Raw genomic sequence first — 22,310 nt, forward strand, 5'->3', positions numbered from 1 at the left:
GCCAGCCCTTAGGTTTGTAGGGTACAGAGGAATGAACACACATAAGATCTTCCCATTACAGTTCTTTATCCTGTTTTCTAGTGCAGGTATACAGGAGTCACTCAACAAATGGGTGTGCTCATCATACATGCCTTGGGGCGAGGGTACAGTGAAATATAAAAACTCTCGGCTGGGATTGTGGCGCACGCCTTTAATCCCAGCACTTGGGAGGCAGAGGTAGGAGGATTGCCATGAGTTCAAGGCCACCCTGACACTACATCGTGAGTTCCAGGTCCGCCTGGGCTAGAGTGAGAGACCCTACCTCGGGAAAAAAAAAAAAAAAAGCCACAAACCCCCTGCCCACACACAGCTCATGTGCTAGTGGGAGAAGACAAGACGTAAGCAAGTTAATTTTCAAAGCAAGTCGTGCCTTGCTTGCAGGGGAAATGTAATGCTGATGTTTGAGTGCTGGCTGGAAGTCAGTGAAGGGGCAAGCCACTGGCACTTTGAGCAAGAAAGCGGCAGGTGGCAGGGCAGCAGCACCATTAAGGCAGAACTGTACATGCCACAGTCAAGGAACAACTTGGCCAGTGGGGCTGGGGTGCAGGGAGAGGAGAGAGGTACAAGATGAGATAAGAGAGGTAAATTGGGAGATGACAGATCTGCAGGGCCTTGAGGACCAGTGTAAAGAATTAGGCTTTCTTCTTCTTCTTTAAAAAAATATTTATTATTTATTTGAGAGAATTTAAAAGAGGCAGATAGAGAGGGAGAGAGAATGGGCACTCCAGGGACTCTAGCTACTGCAAACGAACTCCAGACGCAGGCACAGCCTTGTGTATCTGGCTTTATGTGGGTCCTGGGATAGGGAATGGAACCTGGGGCCTTAGGCTTTGTGGGGAAGTGTCTTAATCACTGAGCCATCTCTCCAGACCCCTAGGCTTTCTTCTTGAACGAGGTGGGGAGCTGCTGGAGGGTTAGCATGACCAAACTTGATGGGACAGATTTCATAGGGCTGCCCGGCATCTGTCATAGACTGTAGAGAGATAAGGGAAGGAAAGGACAAGTTAGGGCCCTAATATAAAAGCGGGCAGTGACAGATCTTGGCAGGGTGGCACTACAGGTAGAGAAAGGTTTGGAACACTAGGTAGACAGTGGTGGGAAGAGAGATGTTAAGAGGTGAGTTCTGGCTGGGACTAGCGACTGAGCCAGGCACATAGTACTGCTCAGAGACTGGGTCAAGGGTGTGTGGTCAGTGAACAGGTGAACAAGAGCATCTCCCCACTAACACCAGATCTGTTGTGTGCTTTCCAGAGACTGCCTACTTGAACCTGACCTCTGAGCAGAGCCTTGTGCAAGAGGTGGCTGTGGGTGAGAGTCTTACCCTCAAAGTCAAGGTAGAGGCCTACCCTGGCCTGCAAGGTTTTAACTGGACTTACCTGGGGCCCTTCTCTGACTACCAGCCCACGCTTGATTTTGTCACCAACAAGGACAGATACAGGTACACCTGTCAGCACCACTGACACATGGGGATGCTTTAGCCTGGAATCAGGATGCTTGGGTCCTGTCCATCCTTGCTGTGTGACATTGGACAAGTCCCCTGCTCTTTCTATATTGCCCTTTCTCTATGTGGAACCTTGACAGCAGACCTCTGTGTTTGAGATTTGGATAAAGTTGTCTTATTCCTCGGCCATCTGTGTGTATGCGTGTGTAATTCTGTGTGTAGGTGCATATGTGTGTACAGGTACATGTGCACATGAATGTGAAGCCAGAAGATAACCTCAGGTGTCATTCATCAGGGCTATCCACCTTTTCTTGGGATAAGATCTATCATTGGCCTAGAGCTCACCAATTAGGCTAGACTAGCTGGCTAGTGAGACACATGGGTCCACCTAGCTCTACCTCCCAGCTCTGGGAATATAAGCATGCCACCACACTGAGATTTTCTTTACTTTTTTTCAAAAACAGATTTATTTTTATTCATCTATTAGAGACGGAGAGAGAGAGGGGGGCGTGACAATGGGCATACCAGAGCCTCCAGCCACTGCAAACAAACTCCAGATGCGTGCACCACCTTGTGCATCTGGCTTACATGTGTAATGGGGAATTGAATCTGGGTCCTTAGGCTTCACAGGCAAGTCCCTTAACCACTAAGCCGTCTCTTTAGCCCAGTTTTCTTTTTAACCTAATTTAATGTGCATTCTCGTTTGGGCTCAGGTCCTCATACTTGCATGGCAAGCACTAAACTATCCCTCCATCCCCTGCTCCAGGTTTTTGGGAAGCCCAGTGCTAACCTCAACAACTTTACCATTTCTTGGGGTGTACATTCTCACAGTCTCATGGGAGATCCCAGCTTTATCCTCCCTCCTCTTCATGGTGAACATCAATGTAGGAAGGAATCCACACCCCAGTGATGTTCACCCCGAGACCCACTCATGACATTGACTACATGAAGCACCAGCTACACACAAGTGTGGGAGCAGAGGGATGCAATCATATTCATTTCCTAAAGGCCTAGAGTACCGAAGAACCTCCCTGTGGCCACCCTTCCTCCCAAGCTATGGCTGTTTTCAAGATATATGCACCCTCCCCACCTGAACTCTTGGTACCTGTCCACTCCCAGAGATCTGTGTTGGCCACATGCCCACCACTGTAAGAATCTGTTTCCTGTCTCCAGCTGGATTTTGTCTTCAGGGTCTTACTTTTCTGGCCCATGGACTCAGGCCTACTAGATGAACACTCAACCACAGAGCCACACAGCAGCCCAATATTGCCTTTGAGCATGTGGACTTCAGTCTAGTGGTGGCTGCAGACAATTTCCCAACGGGGCTGAAGAGATGGCTCAGCTTGCCTGCAAAGCTTAATAACCCAGGGTTGAGTCCTCAGTTAAAAAAAAAAAAAAGGCAGATGCACAGTGGCACATATACCTGGAATTCATTTGCAGCAGCTAGAGGCCTGACCCCCTTTCTGATAGCAAATAAATAAATAAATATATCAAAAATGCATTTATTACCTCAACAGTACATTCATTATGGGCAATTATAAAATAGATACTAATAAAAGAATAAAACAGAAATTGACTGGAATCAGTCCTAGGTGACTTCTGTCATTAGCATTTGCTTCCAGGACTTTTCTGTAATAGAAGAGACTGCTAAAGTGAATGCCTGCAACGCATCTGGTTCTTTCAGGTACTCTAAGCATGCATCCTTCAATCCTCAGCACATGCTTGTGAATTAAGTATCATCAGCATCACCCCCAAGGCCCAAGAAACATGGCACCAGAACTTGACCCCTGGTCTCTGTAGCAACACAGCTCAGACCCCGGGTTCTACATCCTGTCTCTTGTCCCTCTCATAGTCCCTTGGCAGGGTGGGCACTTTAGGGATTGTCAGCAGGAGTTCCGTGCTTGTGAAATGACAGTAGCAAAGAAGTGACTTGTGAGGTGCCTTCCAACACCTTGTAAACATTTCTACTAAACCTCGGGGGACGGAATTATTTCATGTGAGACCAGTGAAGACCTAGGAAGGCTCAGTGTTCTCCTCAGTCTCAATGGCTGGGAACATAGCTCAATTGGCAGAATGCTTGCCAAGGGTTCCTGGAGCCCTGGGTTCAATCCCCAGCACCACATAAACCGTGGGTAGTGATGCATACCTGTCATTCTGGTGTTGGGGAGGCAGAAGCAGAATGATCAGGAGTTCATGGTCATCTTCAGCAACATATAGAGTCCAAGGCCTCTGTGCCCAGACACTTTAGCAAAAAGAAAGCTCCAAGGATTCCAGTTGATGCTGGGGTCCATGGCATCTTTGCTCATCTGTCCTACAGGTACACATCTGTCCTCTCTTTACCCCGCCTGAAGCCCTTGGAGGCTGGCCACTACTCCTTCCAGGTGTGGAATAAAGGAAGCTGGAGAAATCTGACCTTCTCACTCACACTGAAATGTAAGTGACAGGGAATGGCTGCCCAGGGGTCTGGTGTCTGGGGAGGCTCAGTGCACATGGTCAAGAGAGGGGTTGCCCCCAAGCCCAGGCCTGGAGAGATGAGTCCTTTCTCTTCTATCCCTCCTTTCCTCCTCAGACCCCCCAGAAGTCAGTGTCACATTGATGTCTGTCAACGGCTCTGATACTCTACTTTGTGATGCCTCTGGGTACCCCCAGCCCAATGTGACATGGATGCAGTGCAGTGGCCACACTGACGGGTCAGTAGGATCTGACACCCCCATGGGCTGAGGGACATGCTGATGTGGACGACGCTGCAATCTTGAGTTGTGGTCTATTCCTCCCAGGTGTAACGAGGGTCAGGCCTTGAAGGTTTGGAGGGACTCCCACCCTGAAGTCCTGAGCTGGAAGCCCTTCCACAAAGTAATGGTCCAGAGCCAGCTGGCTACTGGGACATTGGAGCACAACACGACTTACGCATGCAGAGCCCTAAACAGCATGGGGAACAGCTCTCAGTCCTATAGGGCTGTCTCCATAGGTGAGCCTTTAATCCTCCCCCTTTACCAGGGTGGGTTCTGGAGACCACTGGCCCCCAGGGACTCCTACTTATGCAGACCCTATCCATGCTGAGTTCCACCTCTAGGTTGAGCTCCTAGCTTCTCCTGAGCAACGGGGCCCTAGAGGTGGCACCATGGTGGGTCCAGGCCCTTGGGGTTGAAGCAGAGAGGAAAGGGAAGGGGCTGCGACAACAGGACAATGCTCTCCACCCGGAGAGGAAGAACAAGCGGACTCCTAACCTGGCCCTGCAGTTCTTATCCCTGCACTTGAACTCACCCACCACTTTACAAGCACATGGGGCCATATGTACTGAAGGCACTTGTTCAGCACAGGTACCAGTGGCTTGTCAGAGGTGAGCCTGATGAGGGAGAAGGGAGTACGATGAGGAAACACAGCTCATCCCAAGCCCAGGGCCAGCTGGGCTGGCCTTCTCTCTCTCTCCCAATTCCCTCTGCCTCCCTGCCCAGCCCTGAGACACAGTCCTGTCCACTCAGGGTCACTCTGGACTGACACTGGACCGCTTTCCTCTGCTTTGCCCCAGGGCTGCACATGGGCTTAGTCTCTGGTGCTCAAAAGCCCAGTTACCCCTCCAGCCCTTAACAACTGGGTTTTGGCACTCAGTGTATATATACCAGGCCCTGGTCAAAACTTTTTCAGAAGAAATAAGATGGGACTCTGTCCTCTACCTGGCTCAGAGATCACATAACTCACATGTCCAGCCACTGGCTTGAAGCCACTGTTGCCCATGTCCCCTGCCACTGCTGCTCTGTGTCACCTGCTGCCAGTAACAGGTGTTAATAAAGCCAACATTGTGTTGTGTCTGCCCCTGTGCCAGACATCAAGTCAGTGAGCCCTTACTCCTCTGGCAGCCAAGTCCTTTATGCCTCTCCCTTTGGAGAATGATAAACCCAAGACTTACAGAGAAGTCCTGGGCTCATCTCCTACATGGCAGAGGTGAAACTGACCTTGCACCCAAGCTCCAAGCCAGGCATAGGGATACAATGATGTCCTTCCAAACATATGAAGAGAATTAGCCCATACCTTTAATCCCAGCACTCAGGAGTCAGGAGAATTGCTGTGAGTTCAAGGCCAGCCTGGGTCTGCAGAGTGAGTTCCAGGTCAGCCTAGGCTAGAGCGAGACCTTACCTCAAAGAAGAAAGAAAGAAAGAAAGAAAGAAAGAAAGAAAGAAAGAAAGAAAGAAAGAAAGAAAGAAAGAAAGAAAGAAAGAAAAGAAAAGAAAAGAAAAGAAAAGAAAGAAAGAGGGAGGGAGGGAGGGAGGGAGGAAACAACTAGGCTCAGAGGTTCGAAGGAAGAGGAGATCCAGAGCCCCTAATCTGCTCTCAGACCTTCAAAAGGGCCATTTGTTCCAAAGGACATGTGGGGAAGCTCCAAGGATGCTGGGAGCTGGACTCAAGTGTAATCTTCATAGGTGGAGGTGGCGAGGCGCCATTTCTGGGAGTGTACCTGCAAGCAGTAGCTAAGCACAGGCCAGGGGGGTTTGGTGCACTGCATGACACCAGAGGTCCCCAGCCTTGGAGGCTGTGATTCTGAACAGGCCTCAGAGCTAGGATGGCCACAGGAAAGGCTCTCCTCCCTGCCTCTATCTAGAGGAGGATCTGTAGGAAAGCTTATGAAAGTTCGGGGTCTTCATGGCAAGGGGGCCCTCCATGCACAAAACAGGGAGCTTTAAAAAAAATAGTTTATTTGCAAGCAGACAGAGGTGGGGAAATGGATGCACCAGGGCTTCTTGCCATTGCAAATGATCTCCAAATGCGTGTACTGTTTTGTGTATCTGGCCATATGTGAGCACTGGAGAATCAAACCTGGGCCATCAAGCTTTTCAAGCAAACACCTTTAGATGCTGAGCCATCTCTCCAGCCCATAATAGGCATTTAAAAACATTTTTTAAATGAGAGAGAGGCAATGGGCATGCCAGAGACCCTTGCAACTGCAAATGACTCCAGATGCATGTGCCACTTAGTGCATTTGGCTTTATAGGAGTACTTGGGAATCAAACCTGGTATAGCAGGCTTTGCAAGCGAGTGCCTTTCACCATTGAGCCATCTCCCCAGCCTGCAACAAGCATCCATTAACACCTATTCTGTTCCAGGCAGCTCTCTGGTCCAGCCTCAGGCGAGGGAGGTGACTCAGAGATCCCTTCACCTGCTCTCTCTCTGTTCTTCACCTTCAGGACACATCAAGCATTTCCCTGACAAGTCCTTCTTCACACCAGTGGTGGTGGCCTGCCTGTCCATCATGGCCTTGCTGCTGCTGCTGCTGCTGCTGCTCTTGTACAAGTATAAGCAGGTGAGCTGGGGCAGGGAAGCTGCCCGCCAGGCCCAAAGGAAGTCAGAAATGTGAAGCACCACGGTGCCAAGCTGCACTACCCACTCCAGCGCCTACCTACAAGCGCCGTCATTCTGTCAGCCTATCATGTGGCTTGCAGCTCTTTTTTCCTTTTCTTGTACTTATTTATTTATTTTTGTAGCCCAGGCTGATCTGGAATTCAGTCTCAGGTTGGCCTCGAACTCATGGCAATTCTCTTACCTCTGCCTCCCAAGTACTGGGATTAAAGGCATGTGCCAACTCTTTTGTTGTTATTTATAGCAGGGTCTCACTCTAGCCCAGGCTGACCTGGAATTCACTATGTAGTCTCGGGCTGGCCTCAGACTCACAGCGCCCCTACCTTGGCCTTCGGAGTGCTGGGGTTGAAGGCGTGCAACCCCTGCCCGGACAGCTAGCAGCTCCTTGGCAGGTGCTTACTGTATGCTGGATGCTAGGTGGCCCTTGACACCACTCCGTAGACTTTACTGTCCAAGGCAGGAGTTGATGATTAATAAGACATGGAAGTGAGGGCAAGCCTACCAGAGCAAAAGGTGATATGGATTAAGGGAGAGTCCCATCCCGGCATAGCAGCTGAGCTGGGTGCACGGAGAGGATATCACTGTGCTGGGTCTGTGACTGTGCTCAGGCAGCCTGTGACCACTGGAAGGCCTGCACACTTCCTCCTTTCTGTTGTAACGTGATTACCGAGGGTGCCATGTACTGCCCACTGAACATCAAGTTCTCTGGTGAGCTGTTCACCAAGTGAGCAATGTGAAGGGCATTTGAGAGAGAGAGAGAGATTATGGGTGTGGCAGGGCCCCTAGCCACTGCAAACAAACTTCAGATGCATGTGCTTACGTGGGTACTGGAGAATTGAACCTGGGTCCTTATGCTTCGCTGGCAAGCACCTTAACCATTAAGCCATATCTCCAGCTCCTGAGGAGCATTTTAGTGAAGCTTGCTACCCACAACATCCTACTGACTGCCTTCAGCAAGTGTGTCACCGATCTCCTTTTATGAAGTTGGAGGCTGAGACTCTGAGAGGTTGAGACAAGCCTTAGTCCATGGCTGATCAATGGTAGAGTCTGGTTTTAACACAGAGGGGACAAACTACGAAGTCATGTTTTCAGGCCATTTGTGAAGCATAGATTCACTTTCTTTTACTCTTATAAAACCCTGGTGTCTGGGGTCAGGGCAAGTAGTCAGCATTGAACCCACCAGGAAGTTGGCTGGGGAGCCAGCTCATTCATCGTGAGATGGGAGGGGATCTGAAGTTGGCATTGCCTCAACTACACACGTAGTGGTTTCTGCATGCTACTTTCCATCTCTAGAGTTGATGGCACACACACTATTGTGGTCACCTGGTCCTTCCATGAGCAGATCCTATTGAAACAAAGCTCTTCACTTGGAGCTGAAAAGCTGCCTGCAGTTGCCTCATGAGCACGCAGACCCCACAGCCCCTTTTCCCTGGGCTGACCAACCTCCCTTGGCTGTGGTCTTGAGACAATCTAGCTCTCTGCACAGTGCCATTTTTGGAGGAGCATCACTCCAGTCACCTCCAGAATGCTCCACTGTCCCTGCAAGGGAAGAGGACCTGAAGTCACAGGCTGTCCTCTTCCCCAGCACCTTTTGGTGTCTTCAGGCTGAGATGCCTCTGTGAGAAAGATTTGGAAGAGTTAAGACAGTCATTCTCCTGCCTTAGGACCTTCATGAGGGAATTAGCCCTACCTGTTTCCACTGGCTTGTCTGTAGAAGGGGTGTTTCTGCTCAAGGTGAAGTTATTCCCTTCTGTCCCCAGGAGGAGGACATGGGGAAAGAGGGAAGGACAAGAGCCAGCAGGCTGTGGGGTCAAAGTATATACAGGGAGGAAGCTATACCATGCAGAGGAGATGGGTGGGGACAGAGAGAGGCCACTGGATGGTCAGATTCTGGGGCTGGAACTAAGTAGACAGGTGAGTTCCCAGAGCTTCCAGTGAGAATTGCTCAGGTCTTTCCTTCCTGAGAGAGACTAGCCATTCCACAGACCCAGAGGCCTGGCAGGGAAGGGTGTCAGGGCCTGGTATCTCTGAGCCCATTTTGCTCCCCAGAGTGGAGTTATTGGAGAGGAGTTATTAGGGCTGATGTGACCAACAGATGAACCAGTGTCATAAATCTAGGAAGGAGCCTCGTAAACTGCGAGCATTCCAACCTCCACTCTTGCTAGAGCTAGTGAGTACTCCCCTCTCTCCTCTCACCAAAGGTGTGGTGCTCCTGCAGAGAGACACTCCTAGGCAGATGCTCCAAGCCACACTGAGAGGAGAACCTAGGTTAAGAATGGCCCAGGAGCTCCAGGGAGTGGTGGGCATTCCTGAGGTCAGCTGGAAGTACCCAGCCTTTCAAGTGAGGATTCAGACATGTGAGATACCAGCCAAATCTCGCTTCCCCCTCCAACCGCCCCTTCCAAAATGGCCCTTGCCAGCAGAGGTGGGAGGCTGACTCAGCCCAGCTGCAAAGGAACAGTGGAAGCAGAAGTGGTGAGGAGAAAAACAGCCTTAGGCCACAAAGGCTCCTGGAGATGGGAGATGGAAGTGGCAGGCCACCCAGCCTGGCAGGCAGTTTGTATCCTTGGAGACACAGAAGTCCCTCCCTAGGTCAATTCTGTTTTAGATACATCTCCCAAGCCACACAGTAGGAACATGCTTAGTTTTTGCTTCTGTTGTTAAAGAGTTGCATGTAGCCCAGGCTAGCCTCAAACTCACTATGTAGTTGAGGTTGTCCTTGAACATCTGATCTTCCTACTTCTACCACCCAAGTGCTAGTATTCCTGGAATGTGTCACCATGCCCTATTGGGTGTTCTCAAGTTTACCTCAAGCTCCCAGCTCTTGCTTGTGTTAACTGCAGCCTCTTCTCCCAAATTGCTAACTGGAAATTCTTCCCTATGGCTACCTAGGTTCTTTCAAGTTAGTAAGGCTTGTAGCCAACAGCCCTGTTGGCCCCAACCTCTAAAGCATGATTGCAGAGTTGACCTGCTGGGTCAAGGCCTCGCTGTCCTCCATCACACCAGCCCAGCTTCCACGTTCCCTAAGCTTGGTCCTCCAGCAGCACTTCTCGTGCGCAGCTCTTGGTATGCTGTCCCCTTGCAGCTGCCGTCACCCCTTCTGCCAAGACCCCTGCCCAGCTCTGTCGGCTGGCTGAGTGGAAGCAGCAGAGAAAGCCGGAGGAGCTGGAGCTGGCCACAGCCCAGTGTCCCCTTTGTCAGAGAGTGCCTCACCTGCTGATGCCTCTTGCTTCTCCATGGAGTCAGGAAGAAGCCCACAGGCCTGTTCACAGCTGTCACATGCCAACTTTCTGCCTGGAAGGTCCCCTCCCCTTCCCCAGGCCACACCAGCTACCTGCCTGTCCCTCCAGATTTGCCATCTCAAGGCTGCAGTATATGTTGTGCCCAGTGCCTGAACATTATGGCTGGTTCCTCCTGCGCCTTCCTGATTCATCTTACACCACTCCATCCCATCACACTGCTTTACTGTTTCCATGGCAGCATTTGAGGGCTTCCTACTTTATTATTTTTGAGTTGAATGCCTCTCTTAGCCACTCAAATATAACTCCATGGGGCCAAGTGTTTGCCTTGTTCAATGCTGAATGCACTGTGCCCAACACAAGCATACTCTGTAAAATGTCTGAATGGATTATGATTCAGCATTGAACAAGGGAGCCAGGCACGATGGCACACATCTTTAATCCCAATACTTGGGTGGCAGAGGTAGGAAGACTGCTATGAGTTTGAGGTCAGCCTGGGACTACATAGTAAATTCCAGGTCAGCCTGGGCTACAGTGACATCCTTCCTCAAAAAATGAAAAGATAAAAAAAAAAAAAAAAGAAAGAAAGAAAGAAAAGGAAGGGAACTTTGACCCATGATGCTAAATAAACAAGCCAATCACAGAAGACAAAAACTGCCTGACCCTCTTATCTAAAGCAGTGAAAATGTTATGAATCTTATGACTAAAAGTAGACTGACTCACAGCTGCCCATGGCTGGCAGGAGGGAGGGACTGCAGGGAGTTGTTCTGTAATGGGCACTTGAAAATGGGTGACATGGCAAACTTTATGTTCTGTATATTTTACTGTAATTGAAAATGAAAGCTAGGCATGGTGGTGCACGCCTTTAATCCCAGCACTTGGGAGGCAGAGGTAAGAGGACCGCTTTGAGTTCCAGGCCACCCTGAGACTACACTGTGAATTCCAGGTCTGCCTAGGCTAGAGTGAAACCCTACCTTGACAAAAAAAAGGGGGGGCTGGAAAAAATAGGGCTGGGAATAAGGCCCACTTGTATTGTGTGTACTTGGCAAACGTGAGGCCCTGGGTTCAATTCTTGGTGTCAAAACAATACTATTTGTGCAAAAGAATAGATAAGTGTGTGAATGAATGCACAGATTTCAAATTCTATTCTCAAGCCCCTTAGAGATTATCTTGTTCAAATTCTTCAATGAACAGCTAGGGAAATAATCTTGGAATAGGGAAAATCTTTAGCAAGGCAAAGTAAAGTTCCTACTAGCTCTTGGTGTTATCCCCGAGATGCCATGACCCCTCTCAGCACATAGCAGGCTGGGAGCTTCTAGACTGCCTCTGCTACTCTTTGCTCTTGCTGCCGGACCAGCAGCTAGGAGTCTCCCCTCCTTCTGCAGAAACCCAAGTACCAAGTGCGCTGGAAGATCATTGAGAGCTGCGAGGGCAACAGCTACACCTTTATCGACCCCACCCAGCTGCCCTACAATGAAAAATGGGAGTTCCCCAGAAACAACCTGCAGTTTGGTGAGATGGGGGTCTCCATGCCCTTTATAGAGCCAGTGGAGACTGCAGGGACCCTGTAGGCCCCAAAGACCTAAGGCACCCATGTGTGTCACAGGTAAGACCCTTGGTGCTGGTGCCTTTGGGAAGGTAGTGGAGGCCACAGCCTTTGGTCTGGGCAAGGAAGATGCTGTGCTGAAGGTAGCTGTGAAGATGCTGAAGTGTGAGTAAGGGAAGGGCTGAGGAGGGCTGTATGTTGGGAGTAGGCTTGCCCTGTTGTCACAAGAGGCACTACCCATCCTTCCAGCCTGTTGCACTCTGAAGGATTTGGAATTCTGTGAGCTCCAGGCTTCTTGCGACTCTTGGTTCTAAGGTGGTCTCTGCCAACCGTTAGGTGGGAAAGGGTTTCTGGCTGAGCCCCCACGAGGCTGGGTCAAACAGATGGCACCTAGGTCCATGTTCCCATCATAGCTTGGTTTCTCGATGCCTCAAGACTTAGCTCAGGCACATGTGCATCGTCTTCTCCCTCCCATCTGTGCACCCACAATAATCTTCCCTCTTTTGGACTTGGCTCCCTCTGGGTCCCTCCTGCTGGCTCTGCCCTCCATCTCCGTCTTCCAGCCACAGCTCATGCTGATGAGAAGGAGGCTCTCGTGTCAGAGCTGAAGATCATGAGTCACCTGGGCCGGCACGAGAACATAGTCAACCTTCTGGGAGCCTGCACCCACGGAGGTGAGGGCCATGGTGGGAGTGTGGGCCCACGAGAACAGTCAACCTTCTGGGAGGCTGCTCCCACAGAGGTGAGGGCCATGGTGGGAGTGTGGGCCCACGAGAACAGTCAACCTTCTGGGAGGTTGCTCCCACGGAGGTGAGGGCCATGGTGGGAGTGTGGGACCATGAAGTTGGGGTCCTTGGGCATCTAGGACCATCTTTCCTTCCAATGTGCTCCTAGTGCTTGTAGGACCCCAGCCTCTGCCCTGCTGACTGATATTCCTAAGTCAGATTCCTAGACTTGACAGGCCTCATGAATGACAGATAGCTGTATACAGATTCTTGGTGCCCATGGCCAGAGAATCTGATTCTGTAGCTGAAATGTAACTTTTAAGGTCCACCCCAGAGAACACTTGGGTGTCCCAGGACTCTAAGCCACTCCCCTGTGTGTCCACATGTGGTGTGCATGCATATATGCTTGTATGTTTATGTGTGGGTACATCTGTGTTTGTATGCACACACAAACTTGCATATGGAGGTCAAAGTCAAGTGTCTTCCTTAACTTCCCCCCACTTTTTTTTTTCAAGGTAGGGTTTCACTTTAGCCCAGGCTGACCTGGAATTCATTATGTAGTCTCAGGGTGGCCTCAAACTCACGGTGATCTTCCTACCTCTGCCTCCCTAGTGCTGGGATTAAAGGCGTGCACCACTACGCCTGGCTCCACCTTATTTTTTGAGATAGAGTCTCTCACTGAACTGATTCAGTGAGATCAGCCAGCAAGCCTCAAGGAGGACCAGGGCTAGGATTACAGGTACACATTGCTGTACCTGACTTTTACATGCGTGCTGGGGATCTGAACTTGGATCCTCGTGGTTGCTTAACAAGCACTTTACTGACTGAACCATCTTCTCAGGACCCCTTCTCTTCATGATAGCAGCTTTACCCTATGTCAAACTTGTAGAATTCTTTGGCTAGAGGTTGTTGTTTTTTTCTTTCAAGACAGGGTCTCACTGTAGACCAGACTGGTCTGGAACTAATTATGTAGTCCAGGGTGGCCTTAAATTCATGATCTTCCTGTCTTAGCCTCCCAAGTACTGGGTATGAGCTGACAGGGTTACTTTTCTTTTATAAGTTTTTAAAGTTTTCATTCACTTTACACACAGATGGGGTTAGGGAGGCATGAGAAACCTGCTTCCAGAGTTAGGGTTAGAATTCAAGTGCTGGCTCTGGGCCAGAGGCTACACTGTCCCTGTCTCTGTTCACATAGAGAGTGTTGCCTAGAAGCACACTGCCATCTCTCCCCACTCTTGGCTGCCTTAGGCCCTGTCCTGGTCATCACTGAATACTGCTGCTACGGTGATCTGCTCAACTTTCTGCGAAGGAAGGCTGAGGCCATGCTGGGACCCAGCCTGAGTCCAGGTCAGGACTCTGAGGGAGATTCCAGCTACAAGAACATAAACCTGGAGAAGAAATATGTGCGCAGGTAGTGCCCTGGCAAAGTCCAGGAAGGAGGCTAGGGTGGGAGATGGGCTCAAGATTGTGCCAAAGCCAAGTGTTCTGGGTAGAGTACCCTCCTACTTCCATCTGTGTCAAGAATAGCCACTCCAGTCTTAATGGCAACTTTCATTTTCTGCTACATATTCCCATCATTCAGCAAGTATTTGAAAATGCCTACCATGTTCTGGGACTGTGCTGGGCAAAGATGGGCACTCCCAGCTGGGGATATGTTCATGAAAGCATCACCTTAACAAAGAGAAAAGATTACCCAGGCCCACCCCAGGAGACATGGACAGAGATGGAAAACGGGGCATGCTCACTCAGTTTTGCACCCAGCATGCCCATAGCAGCTGCAGAACACACATTCCGTTGAGACCAGTAGTTATCATGAGGAAGTAAGAGCAATGTTAGTTGGGTGTGAAGCAAAATAGCATGGCTGTGGCCAGGTTCCTGGTTTGCTCAGGTCTTGGATTCCTCGGGTGAGCATTGGAGTATTAAACCTCCCAGGGTCTCTCTATAGTTCTATGCTATTGTGATTTCTGAAAGCCACCCAGACAGAGGTAGACAAAACCACATGAGGAAGCATGTCACATGACTTGGGCAAAGTGTGAGCCTCTCCTGGCTTTGAGTTCATTTGTCATACTGCTGTTCTGAAATCTAGTCTTGGTGGGGCTCCAGAGCTAGACTGCCACAGACAAGCCATACTTGGAAGAAGAGGGGTACACCATGCCCTTATCTTAGGTTCCAGTGCTCTGACACCCCTCTGAAAGGATGGTACATATTGAGCCAATGCAGGCTGGAACCTAAGGCCCAATCAGATCAAAACAAGCACCAAGGCCGGGCGTGGTGGCGCATGCCTTTAATCCCAGCACTCGGGAGGCAGAGGTAGGAGGATTGCTATGAGTTCAAGGCCACCCTGAGATGACAGAGTTAATTCCAGGTCAGCCTGGACCAGAGTGAGACCCTACCTCGAAAAACAAAACAAAACAAAACAAAACAAAAAAACAAAAAAAAAAAAAAAACAAGCACCAAGGAAAAGCCCTAGCAGCCAGGCCAGGTACTCCCCGAGTAGGACATTTCAGGGGCAAGGGGCAGATGAATGGGTCCTATCTATGCAGTCTGGGTTCCTGTACAAGGAGAGGGCAGCAGTGCCATGGTTGGATCCTAACGGAAACATTAGGTTCTCTGATGTCCAGGGCAGCAGAAAAGCTGGGAATCCACTTCTGGCTGGACAGTCAGTAGTAGCAGTGTACTTCTCCAGCTCACCTACCACCCAAAGTAGGTGCCTGGGGGCTATCAGAAATGGCCATCTCAGGCCCACCCACTCAGACTTGCTGAGTCTGCATTGAAGGAGGCTCCCTGCAGTCTCAGGAGATCTTGCAGGTGTGGCCGGGGGGGGGAGGGGGGGAAGGAGTGACACATGTCTTTAATCCCAACAGGTAGGAATGCCTTGAGTTCAAGGCTACCCTGAGACTACATAGTGAATTCCAGGTCAGCCTGGGCTACAGTGAGACCCTATCTCGAAAAACCAAAAAGTTCTGTTCTAGATCCAAGATTTAACACTGTGAATAGTTGATTTTGCCCATAGTTTCTGGGAGTGTTCTAGGGGCAGGCTGGCAATAGGAGCAGTGAAGATCTTTCCAACAGGCACAGCTGCCCAATGACAGAATGGGCTGTGGCCCTAGGGATAGCTAGGCAGAGATCAGTCAGAAAGTGACAGGGGTTTCCTATCAGAAAGGGACTCGCAGGCTGACCTTAAGTCCCTTCCTTTCCCAGCTGAGTGGCTAAGGAAGTCTGTGGGGCAGCTTGAGGACAAGGCCTGGCTGGACAGTGCAGTGCAGTAATGTCTGACCACACCCCAACTCTCCCTCCTACCTAGGGACAGTGGCTTCTCCAGCCAGGGTATGGATACCTATGTGGAGATGAGGCCTGTTTCCACTTCTTCCAATGATTCCTTCTCTGAACAAGGTGAGGAGGTACCAGAGCCAGGAGAGAGAAGGGCTGGTGGGCCTAGGAGAAAGGGAGGGGCAGGGGTGCCCTGATGCCTTATTCTACCGCAGATCTGGACAAGGAGGCTGGTCGGCCGCTGGAACTCTGGGATCTGCTCCATTTCTCCAGCCAAGTGGCTCAGGGCATGGCCTTCCTTGCTTCCAAGAATGTGAGTCAGAACCAGCTCACTGCTCAGGTCTGGGTGGGGAAGAGGGCAAACTTGGCAGATGACACCTAAAAGCTACTCAGCCCAGAAATAAGTACCTAGGGAACAGGGCTTCGGAGCACCACCCTTCGAATAGACTTGCAACACATTGGCCTGACTGCTAGCCCTGCTGCTTGATGTATGGCTGAGCAGCACTATAAATTCTCTGGGCAAGAACCTATGCAGTCACAATTGTTTGGAGTAGGATAGGGTTCTGTGTGCAAATGCCTGGCATGGTAGGGCCCCGAAGATGGGCAGCTACTAGTGTTAGGAATAATGTGGGCCAAACACTGCACGCAGTCCTGGTGTTCATTGCTTCTGGAGTGACAGATGACCCAACTAAGGGGCAGCTCCAACTGGGAAGACAAGGCCACAGAGGTCTATAAACATTGTTTCTTAACCACACTGAATTTTCTCTGACCCTAGGCTCGTACAGGTCTAGACAGTTCTCTTACTAGGCAGAGAAGACAGGGCATGGCAGTAGCTTTCTATCAGAAAGGGCCTCTCAGGCTGACCTTGTGGTCCCTTCCCTTCCTGGCCAGAGACTGTGAACATGTCCCAGTTTCACTTACCAGGGACACTAAGGCCTCATGCCCCGCACCCCCCCCCCACCTTAGGCTCAGGAAGGGGAGGGCCTGACTAACCCTGCAGTGCTTTCCTTTAGTGCATCCACCGGGATGTGGCAGCTCGAAATGTGCTGTTGGCCAGTGGGCACGTGGCCAAGATTGGGGACTTTGGGCTGGCTAGGGACATCATGAATGACTCCAACTACGTTGTCAAAGGCAATGTGAGTGTTAAGGAGTGTGGCTCTGTGGGGAAGGGGTGGAGAATTGTGACTCCAAGTGACTGAGAGTTGTCTTGCCAGGCCCGTCTACCTGTCAAATGGATGGCCCCAGAGAGCATTTTTGACTGCATCTACACGGTTCAGAGTGATGTCTGGTCCTATGGCATCCTTCTCTGGGAGATCTTCTCACTTGGTAAGCCAGAAAGCCCTCTCCAGGACTGACTCCTTTGTGATTACCCCACCAGTGACTTGTCTTTTTTAGAGAAATCTAGTCAAGGATGCCTGGTGTCCAAGATAGAGCAGGGGCTTGTGGGAGCAAAGGGATGCATAAGGGCTCACAAACAAGCAGAGTAGCTCTTGCATGCCTAGGGCAGACCCTCCAGCCCACACACATTACTTCTGGACTCTTTCAGTATTTGTCTCTGCTCTGTAGCAGCTGTCTAGAATGCTGCTGTCCCTGACACCGTACGTACTCTTGAAGACGCAGCTCCAGTTACCTCCTCATCCTATTTCCTAAGGACTAGGCACAGGGCCTCATGCTGGGTCCTTGATGGTATCACTATAGCAAACTCAACCCCTAGTGTTAGCCCCGCTTTAGTGTTACATTATCCAGATTTTAACTGTGCCTGTGCTAGATTCTTCATGTGGCATCTGCCAAAGTCTAAGCTCACCAGTGTGCAGCACCCAGAAGCCCTGCTCTAAGGCCAGTTAGGATGGGACGTTCGCATTCTCTGAGATGCACCTCATTGGGAAGGGAAGACAAGAACAGGTGTGGTCTCTTACATGATCCTGGCCTTTGCAGGGTTGAACCCCTATCCTGGCATCCTGGTGAACAGTAAGTTCTACAAACTGGTGAAGGATGGATACCAAATGGCTCAGCCTGCATTTGCTCCAAAAAACATGTACGTGAAAGGCTACAAGAGAGGCAAGAGGTCTTCCAGGTTTGGTTGGAGGAGGGTAGAAAACTCCCTGTGTGAGCTTAATCTTTATCCAGAATGCTCCAGGGCCAAGCTTCATCTCTCTTGCAGTAAACACAAAGCAAACCTTGGTCTTTGTCTAGAATGTTCCATGGTCAAACTATCTCCCTTGTAGTAGATTCTAAAATATATATATATATTTCCATGTGTGTTTTGGGGGCATTAGGGTCTCTTGCCACTACAAAACAACACTAGATGCTTTATACTGCTTTTTCAAGTCTGCCTGTATGAATGGCTTGGGAATTGAAACTAGCTGCCCCAATCTCCTGCAATAAATTCTGAAGGTTCAAAACTGAACTTATTTTTGTAGTGTTAAGGATTGAACCCAGTGCTTCATGCATGCTAGCCAGGTGCTCTACTACAGGGCCATACTTCAGCCTGAATTCACTTTTCACTAGCTTTGGGGTATCTTTGCTGAGAATCTCTAGGAATGGCATGTTTCCCAGACTGAGGGCCTTATATTGGTAACAACCTTTGACTTGTCTCCAGATACAGCATCATGCAGGCATGCTGGGAACTGGAGCCCACCCACAGACCTACATTCCAGCAGATCTGCTTCCTCCTCCAGGAGCAGGCCCAAATGGACAGAAGAGAGCAGGTGAGTAGGCTGGCCTGGGGAGGGGGTCTAGACAGCTAGAGCAGGAAGGGCTGGGCCTGAAATAACCAGACTGACTGTCCCTGGCTTTCCACCCCCAGGACTACGCTAACCTGCCTAGCAGCGGTGGTGGCGGCAGTGAGCCAGAGGAGGAAAGCTCCAGTGAGCACCTGACCTGCTGTGAGCCAGGAGACGTCGCCCAGCCCCTGCTCCAGCCCAACAACTACCAGTTCTGCTGAGGCAGTGACACTGGAGTGGAACACTGTGGAACCCTCCCAGCCCCACCTCTTCCATGAAGGGCAACATGGGGAGAACATGTGAACTCCGCCCTTAGCTCAGCCCAGCTCCGTCACTTGGGAATTTGACTCCTAGAGCCTGGGCTATCACTGCCAATCAGGGGCTGAGCCCCTCTCCCATTGTTCTCTCCGTGTGGCTTCATGTTTGCTATGCCAACTGAGGTATATCCTTGGTTCAAGCTCTTGATCTTGCTCCCACTCGAAATAACTCCCTTCCTTAGCTCCCTTGCATCTCTGTAGAAACAGGACTACATTTTATGCTTCAGAAGACAAGGTTCCCTAAGATTAGAGACATAGTGGACTTATCTCCTGGACCAAGGTGGACAGTAGGATCCACAGGCGCTCAGACTGCAGGTTCCTTGGGCAGGGTGGAGCCTTCATAAGAATCTAAGAGGACCTTCTAGCCTTCCCTCCATAGCCTTGCCCCACCCTAGATCTGACCTGGTACTGATAGAATAAGCCAAGTGGCAGCTATAAGAAGTGTTATTCCCCATCTCCTATCATTCTGGGCTGAAAAGCAGGGGCCCTTGACATGTGGCTGGCCACATTAAGCAAGAACTATGCACTCCCCCCCAAGCTGACTCACCCTCACTAACAATCACACTGGGGATGTCTCTGTCAGCATTAAACTAACAGCACTAACTCAGCACAGCTAGCAGCCTCTGGTTCTTTGCATCCCATAAGCACCCTCTGTTCATCCTTCACGCACAAGTAGCAGCAAGCTTCTCTCCAGAGCTTAGCCACACACAATGAGCAGGAAACTGGCTCTTGCTTCATCAAAACCAGATAATTTAATAAACTTTATTCTTGTTGGGGAAAGAGAGAGGGAAAAAGCCCCTTACTCCATCTCGCTCAATAAATTAAATAACACCTGGCCAATTCCCAGGCCCTAAGCAAACGATGGGCACTTGAGCCAGTCCTGCTGTTTCCTTATGGCCCTGTCTGCTTCCCCTTCACAGAAGGGAGTTTTCCTACTGCCACCAGGTTATGTCACAACCATGGGCCACATCCTCTCTGTGGTGAGGGTCTTAGGACCCAGAGGATGTAGGGTACAGCAGCAGTGGCCAGGGAAAGGAGGAAGGGGTTCTCTTCCCCAAAGCTCAGAGCAGAGGGCAGTCCCAGAAGAAGTTGTGGCTGACTGTTCTCCCTCATCTGCTTCCCCCACTGTGGGTACAGGAAGAGCTGGAGAAAAATGCATCCTTCCTTTGGGGAAAATCAAGAGTCTTAAGGGACCCCAAGAGTGGATGAAGCCACAGAGGCCACTAGTCAAAGGCAACAGGCTAAGAAGCCCATACAGCTGTAAGACTGGAGCTAGGGTTCCTCCCTGTGGGATAATGTAGCTTGGCAGCTTCCCAACCTGGTGCAGGGCTCCTGCTCCTGCCTTAGGCCACCACAGGTAGTGGTGGACCCAGGGAGGCAGCTCCCTCCCTTAAACAAGCTAAACCCCCACATGCATTCTCTAGGCCAGTAAGGGGTTTCCTGGCACCTCCCCAGAGCTCTGGAGGTTGAGGGCCCTGCCTTGCTCAGTAAATAGAAGCTCTTTGGTCAGTCCCAGCAATTTGAGGCCCTCCCCACAGACGATTGCTTCTACAGGTCCCCAGGATAGGTCTGCCTCAGGCAAGGGTGGGTACATGGCTTGAGATGGCAGGCCTGGTCCAACAGACTGGCTTATTCTGCCATTGTGGCCATCTTCTCTTCCTCCTCCTCTGTCTCTGTTTTGATCTGAGCAACCCCAAGGCGGTAGAGGGTATCACGAATGACTACCTCACCAGGCTGGCAACTCTGCACAATGTCATGGATCTGCCGGTTGACAATCTCCCGGCTGGTGAGGAAATCCATGAGGCGGTTGTAGAGGTAATAGTGGGTGGCATTGTCAAAGGCAATGGACCGCTGGCGGACATTACTGGATTTGCTGTCCATAATAGAGGCCAGGATAGTTGCGTAGGGTGCCAGCTCAGGGCACAGGGACAAGGAGTGATGGCCAGCACTGGGATCATTGGGAATGGTCTGTGTGCCTGCATGTACTATTCGCCGTGTGGCAGTCTTGGTGACTGGGTGCTGGACAGAGTGTTCAGCCTCTGTCATGTCGACAGAATAATGCTGGTCCAAGAGTTCAGGGCAGGACACGCTCTAGAAGAGAGATAAAAAGCCACTTTGAGAACAACCAAGGTTAAACTCTGCGGTAGGTGAAAGCAAAGGCTACTGGGGCCAGGCATTTATGTTTAAATCCTTCTGACCCTGCACACTGACTCTCTTCAGTGCCTCCCTTTCCTCATGAGAGTGGAAACAGGAAACTGGTCATCCCCTAAGCAGATGCTAGATTGCCTGAGCTTATAGTATCATTCTAACATAGTTCCTAGTCAATTCAGGCTGCAGGGGAGTGAAAGGGACAAGGTCTGAGGGACACCTTTTGGGGGTTCTGCCAGTTTGGAAGAGTTTGAGAGCCCCAGGGAATGACGACAATGATGTCCTCTCCAAGAAGCTTTCACATCCATAATACACCTGGTAAGGCATTCATCTCTCTTTGGACTCTTCCTTTTCCAGCCAAGGCTAAAGGCAGGCCTTGGCTTGTGCATGCCTTTGGTAAGAATTACTGTCTGATACAAAGTACCAAGAAACCATGGCATAGACAGAAAGGCTTTGCTATTGATCTGTTGGGTGAGTGACCCTGGTCAATCTTTATTTTCTCCTTGTAATACAAGAGCCTTGTAGATCAGTGCTGGGGACTGAACCCCAGGCCTCACTGAGCTACACTCCAACCTTATGTTTTTTGAGGTAGGGTCTCACTCTAGGCCAGGCTGACTTGGAACTCACTGTGTAGTCCTCAAGGTGGTCTTGGACTCATGGTGATCCTCTTATCTCTGCCTCCCAAATACTGGGATTAAAGGCAGGTGCCAACAGGCCTGGCCTTATTAAGTTATAAAAGAATATAAGTTTATTTAGCTTATAGTTCTAGAGTCATGGTCAGTGTTTTCCTTTTGGTTTTTCAAGGTAGGGCCTTGAACTCACTGTGATCCTCCTACCTCTGCCTCCCGATGCTGGGATTAAAGGCATGCAACACCATGCCAGGCAAGGTCGTGTTTTCTAAAACCACTGTATTTACATCTCAAGAGGCCTGGACTCTGCCCTATAGTATGCACATTCATGGTCAAATCTAAGATTCAGGAATTAAAACACTGAGCTCCAGGGTTGTCTGTGTGACGACAATGACTCCCAATAGTGGCAGTTTTCTAGTTTATCTGAAAGGCAACCTCTTTTAACACAAGACACCTGTGTTTGAAACACTTCGTGCACACTAAGTGGCATGCTATGGCTGGTCAGTAAAGCATTTGCAGTAAATACTGGTTCCTGTGCATCAAGGCAAATATTAAGTATGCTAGAGATGCTTTCTGGGAGGTCCTCTTGAAGGACCAGTGAGGTAGGACACAGGGATTTATTCCAGTTCTTTAGAAGATGACTCACCACAGCTGGCTCTGTAGGGTTAGAGAAACAACCCTGGTTCTTCCCCCACATCTGGCTGGTGAGCTCTGGATAGCAGAGATCAGCACACAGTGCCACGGGTGTGGCCATGTCTACCACATAGACAGGTGGCCAGTGGCGGGAAGAAGCAAGCAGATCCACATGGTCACGGGCACTTTCACCTCGAACAAGGTACTTGGAGCCGCAGACCACCTGGGGGAGATGAGGTCCAGCTCAC

General features: G+C 50.3%; 2 protein-coding genes across 2 annotated transcripts in view; one reads left to right on the forward strand and one right to left on the reverse strand.

The window, feature by feature from the left end:
- The window catches only part of Csf1r (colony stimulating factor 1 receptor), a 28,145-nt gene extending 8,634 nt beyond the window's left edge, over positions 1-19,511 (forward strand). Inside the window, exons 6-21 of the mRNA XM_004664770.2 lie at positions 1,291-1,477; positions 3,798-3,913; positions 4,050-4,170; positions 4,258-4,448; positions 6,661-6,776; positions 11,457-11,583; positions 11,678-11,782; positions 12,181-12,291; positions 13,591-13,753; positions 15,647-15,735; positions 15,828-15,925; positions 16,626-16,748; positions 16,827-16,938; positions 17,548-17,647; positions 18,212-18,320; positions 18,419-19,511. Coding sequence (XP_004664827.2) covers positions 1,291-1,477; positions 3,798-3,913; positions 4,050-4,170; positions 4,258-4,448; positions 6,661-6,776; positions 11,457-11,583; positions 11,678-11,782; positions 12,181-12,291; positions 13,591-13,753; positions 15,647-15,735; positions 15,828-15,925; positions 16,626-16,748; positions 16,827-16,938; positions 17,548-17,647; positions 18,212-18,320; positions 18,419-18,556 — 2,006 coding nt within the window. The 3' untranslated portion in view covers positions 18,557-19,511. The remainder of the gene's footprint in view (positions 1-1,290; positions 1,478-3,797; positions 3,914-4,049; positions 4,171-4,257; positions 4,449-6,660; positions 6,777-11,456; positions 11,584-11,677; positions 11,783-12,180; positions 12,292-13,590; positions 13,754-15,646; positions 15,736-15,827; positions 15,926-16,625; positions 16,749-16,826; positions 16,939-17,547; positions 17,648-18,211; positions 18,321-18,418) is intronic.
- Hmgxb3 (HMG-box containing 3) overlaps positions 19,386-22,310 on the reverse strand; it is an 81,480-nt gene continuing 78,555 nt past the window's right edge. The window contains exons 19-20 of the mRNA XM_045132491.1: positions 22,076-22,285; positions 19,386-20,743 (exon numbers count right to left, since the gene is read on the reverse strand). Coding sequence (XP_044988426.1) covers positions 20,282-20,743; positions 22,076-22,285 — 672 coding nt within the window. The 3' untranslated portion in view covers positions 19,386-20,281. The remainder of the gene's footprint in view (positions 20,744-22,075; positions 22,286-22,310) is intronic.

Source organism: Jaculus jaculus, chromosome 13 (assembly GCF_020740685.1).
Source record: "Jaculus jaculus isolate mJacJac1 chromosome 13, mJacJac1.mat.Y.cur, whole genome shotgun sequence".
Taxonomy (NCBI): domain Eukaryota; kingdom Metazoa; phylum Chordata; class Mammalia; order Rodentia; family Dipodidae; genus Jaculus; species Jaculus jaculus.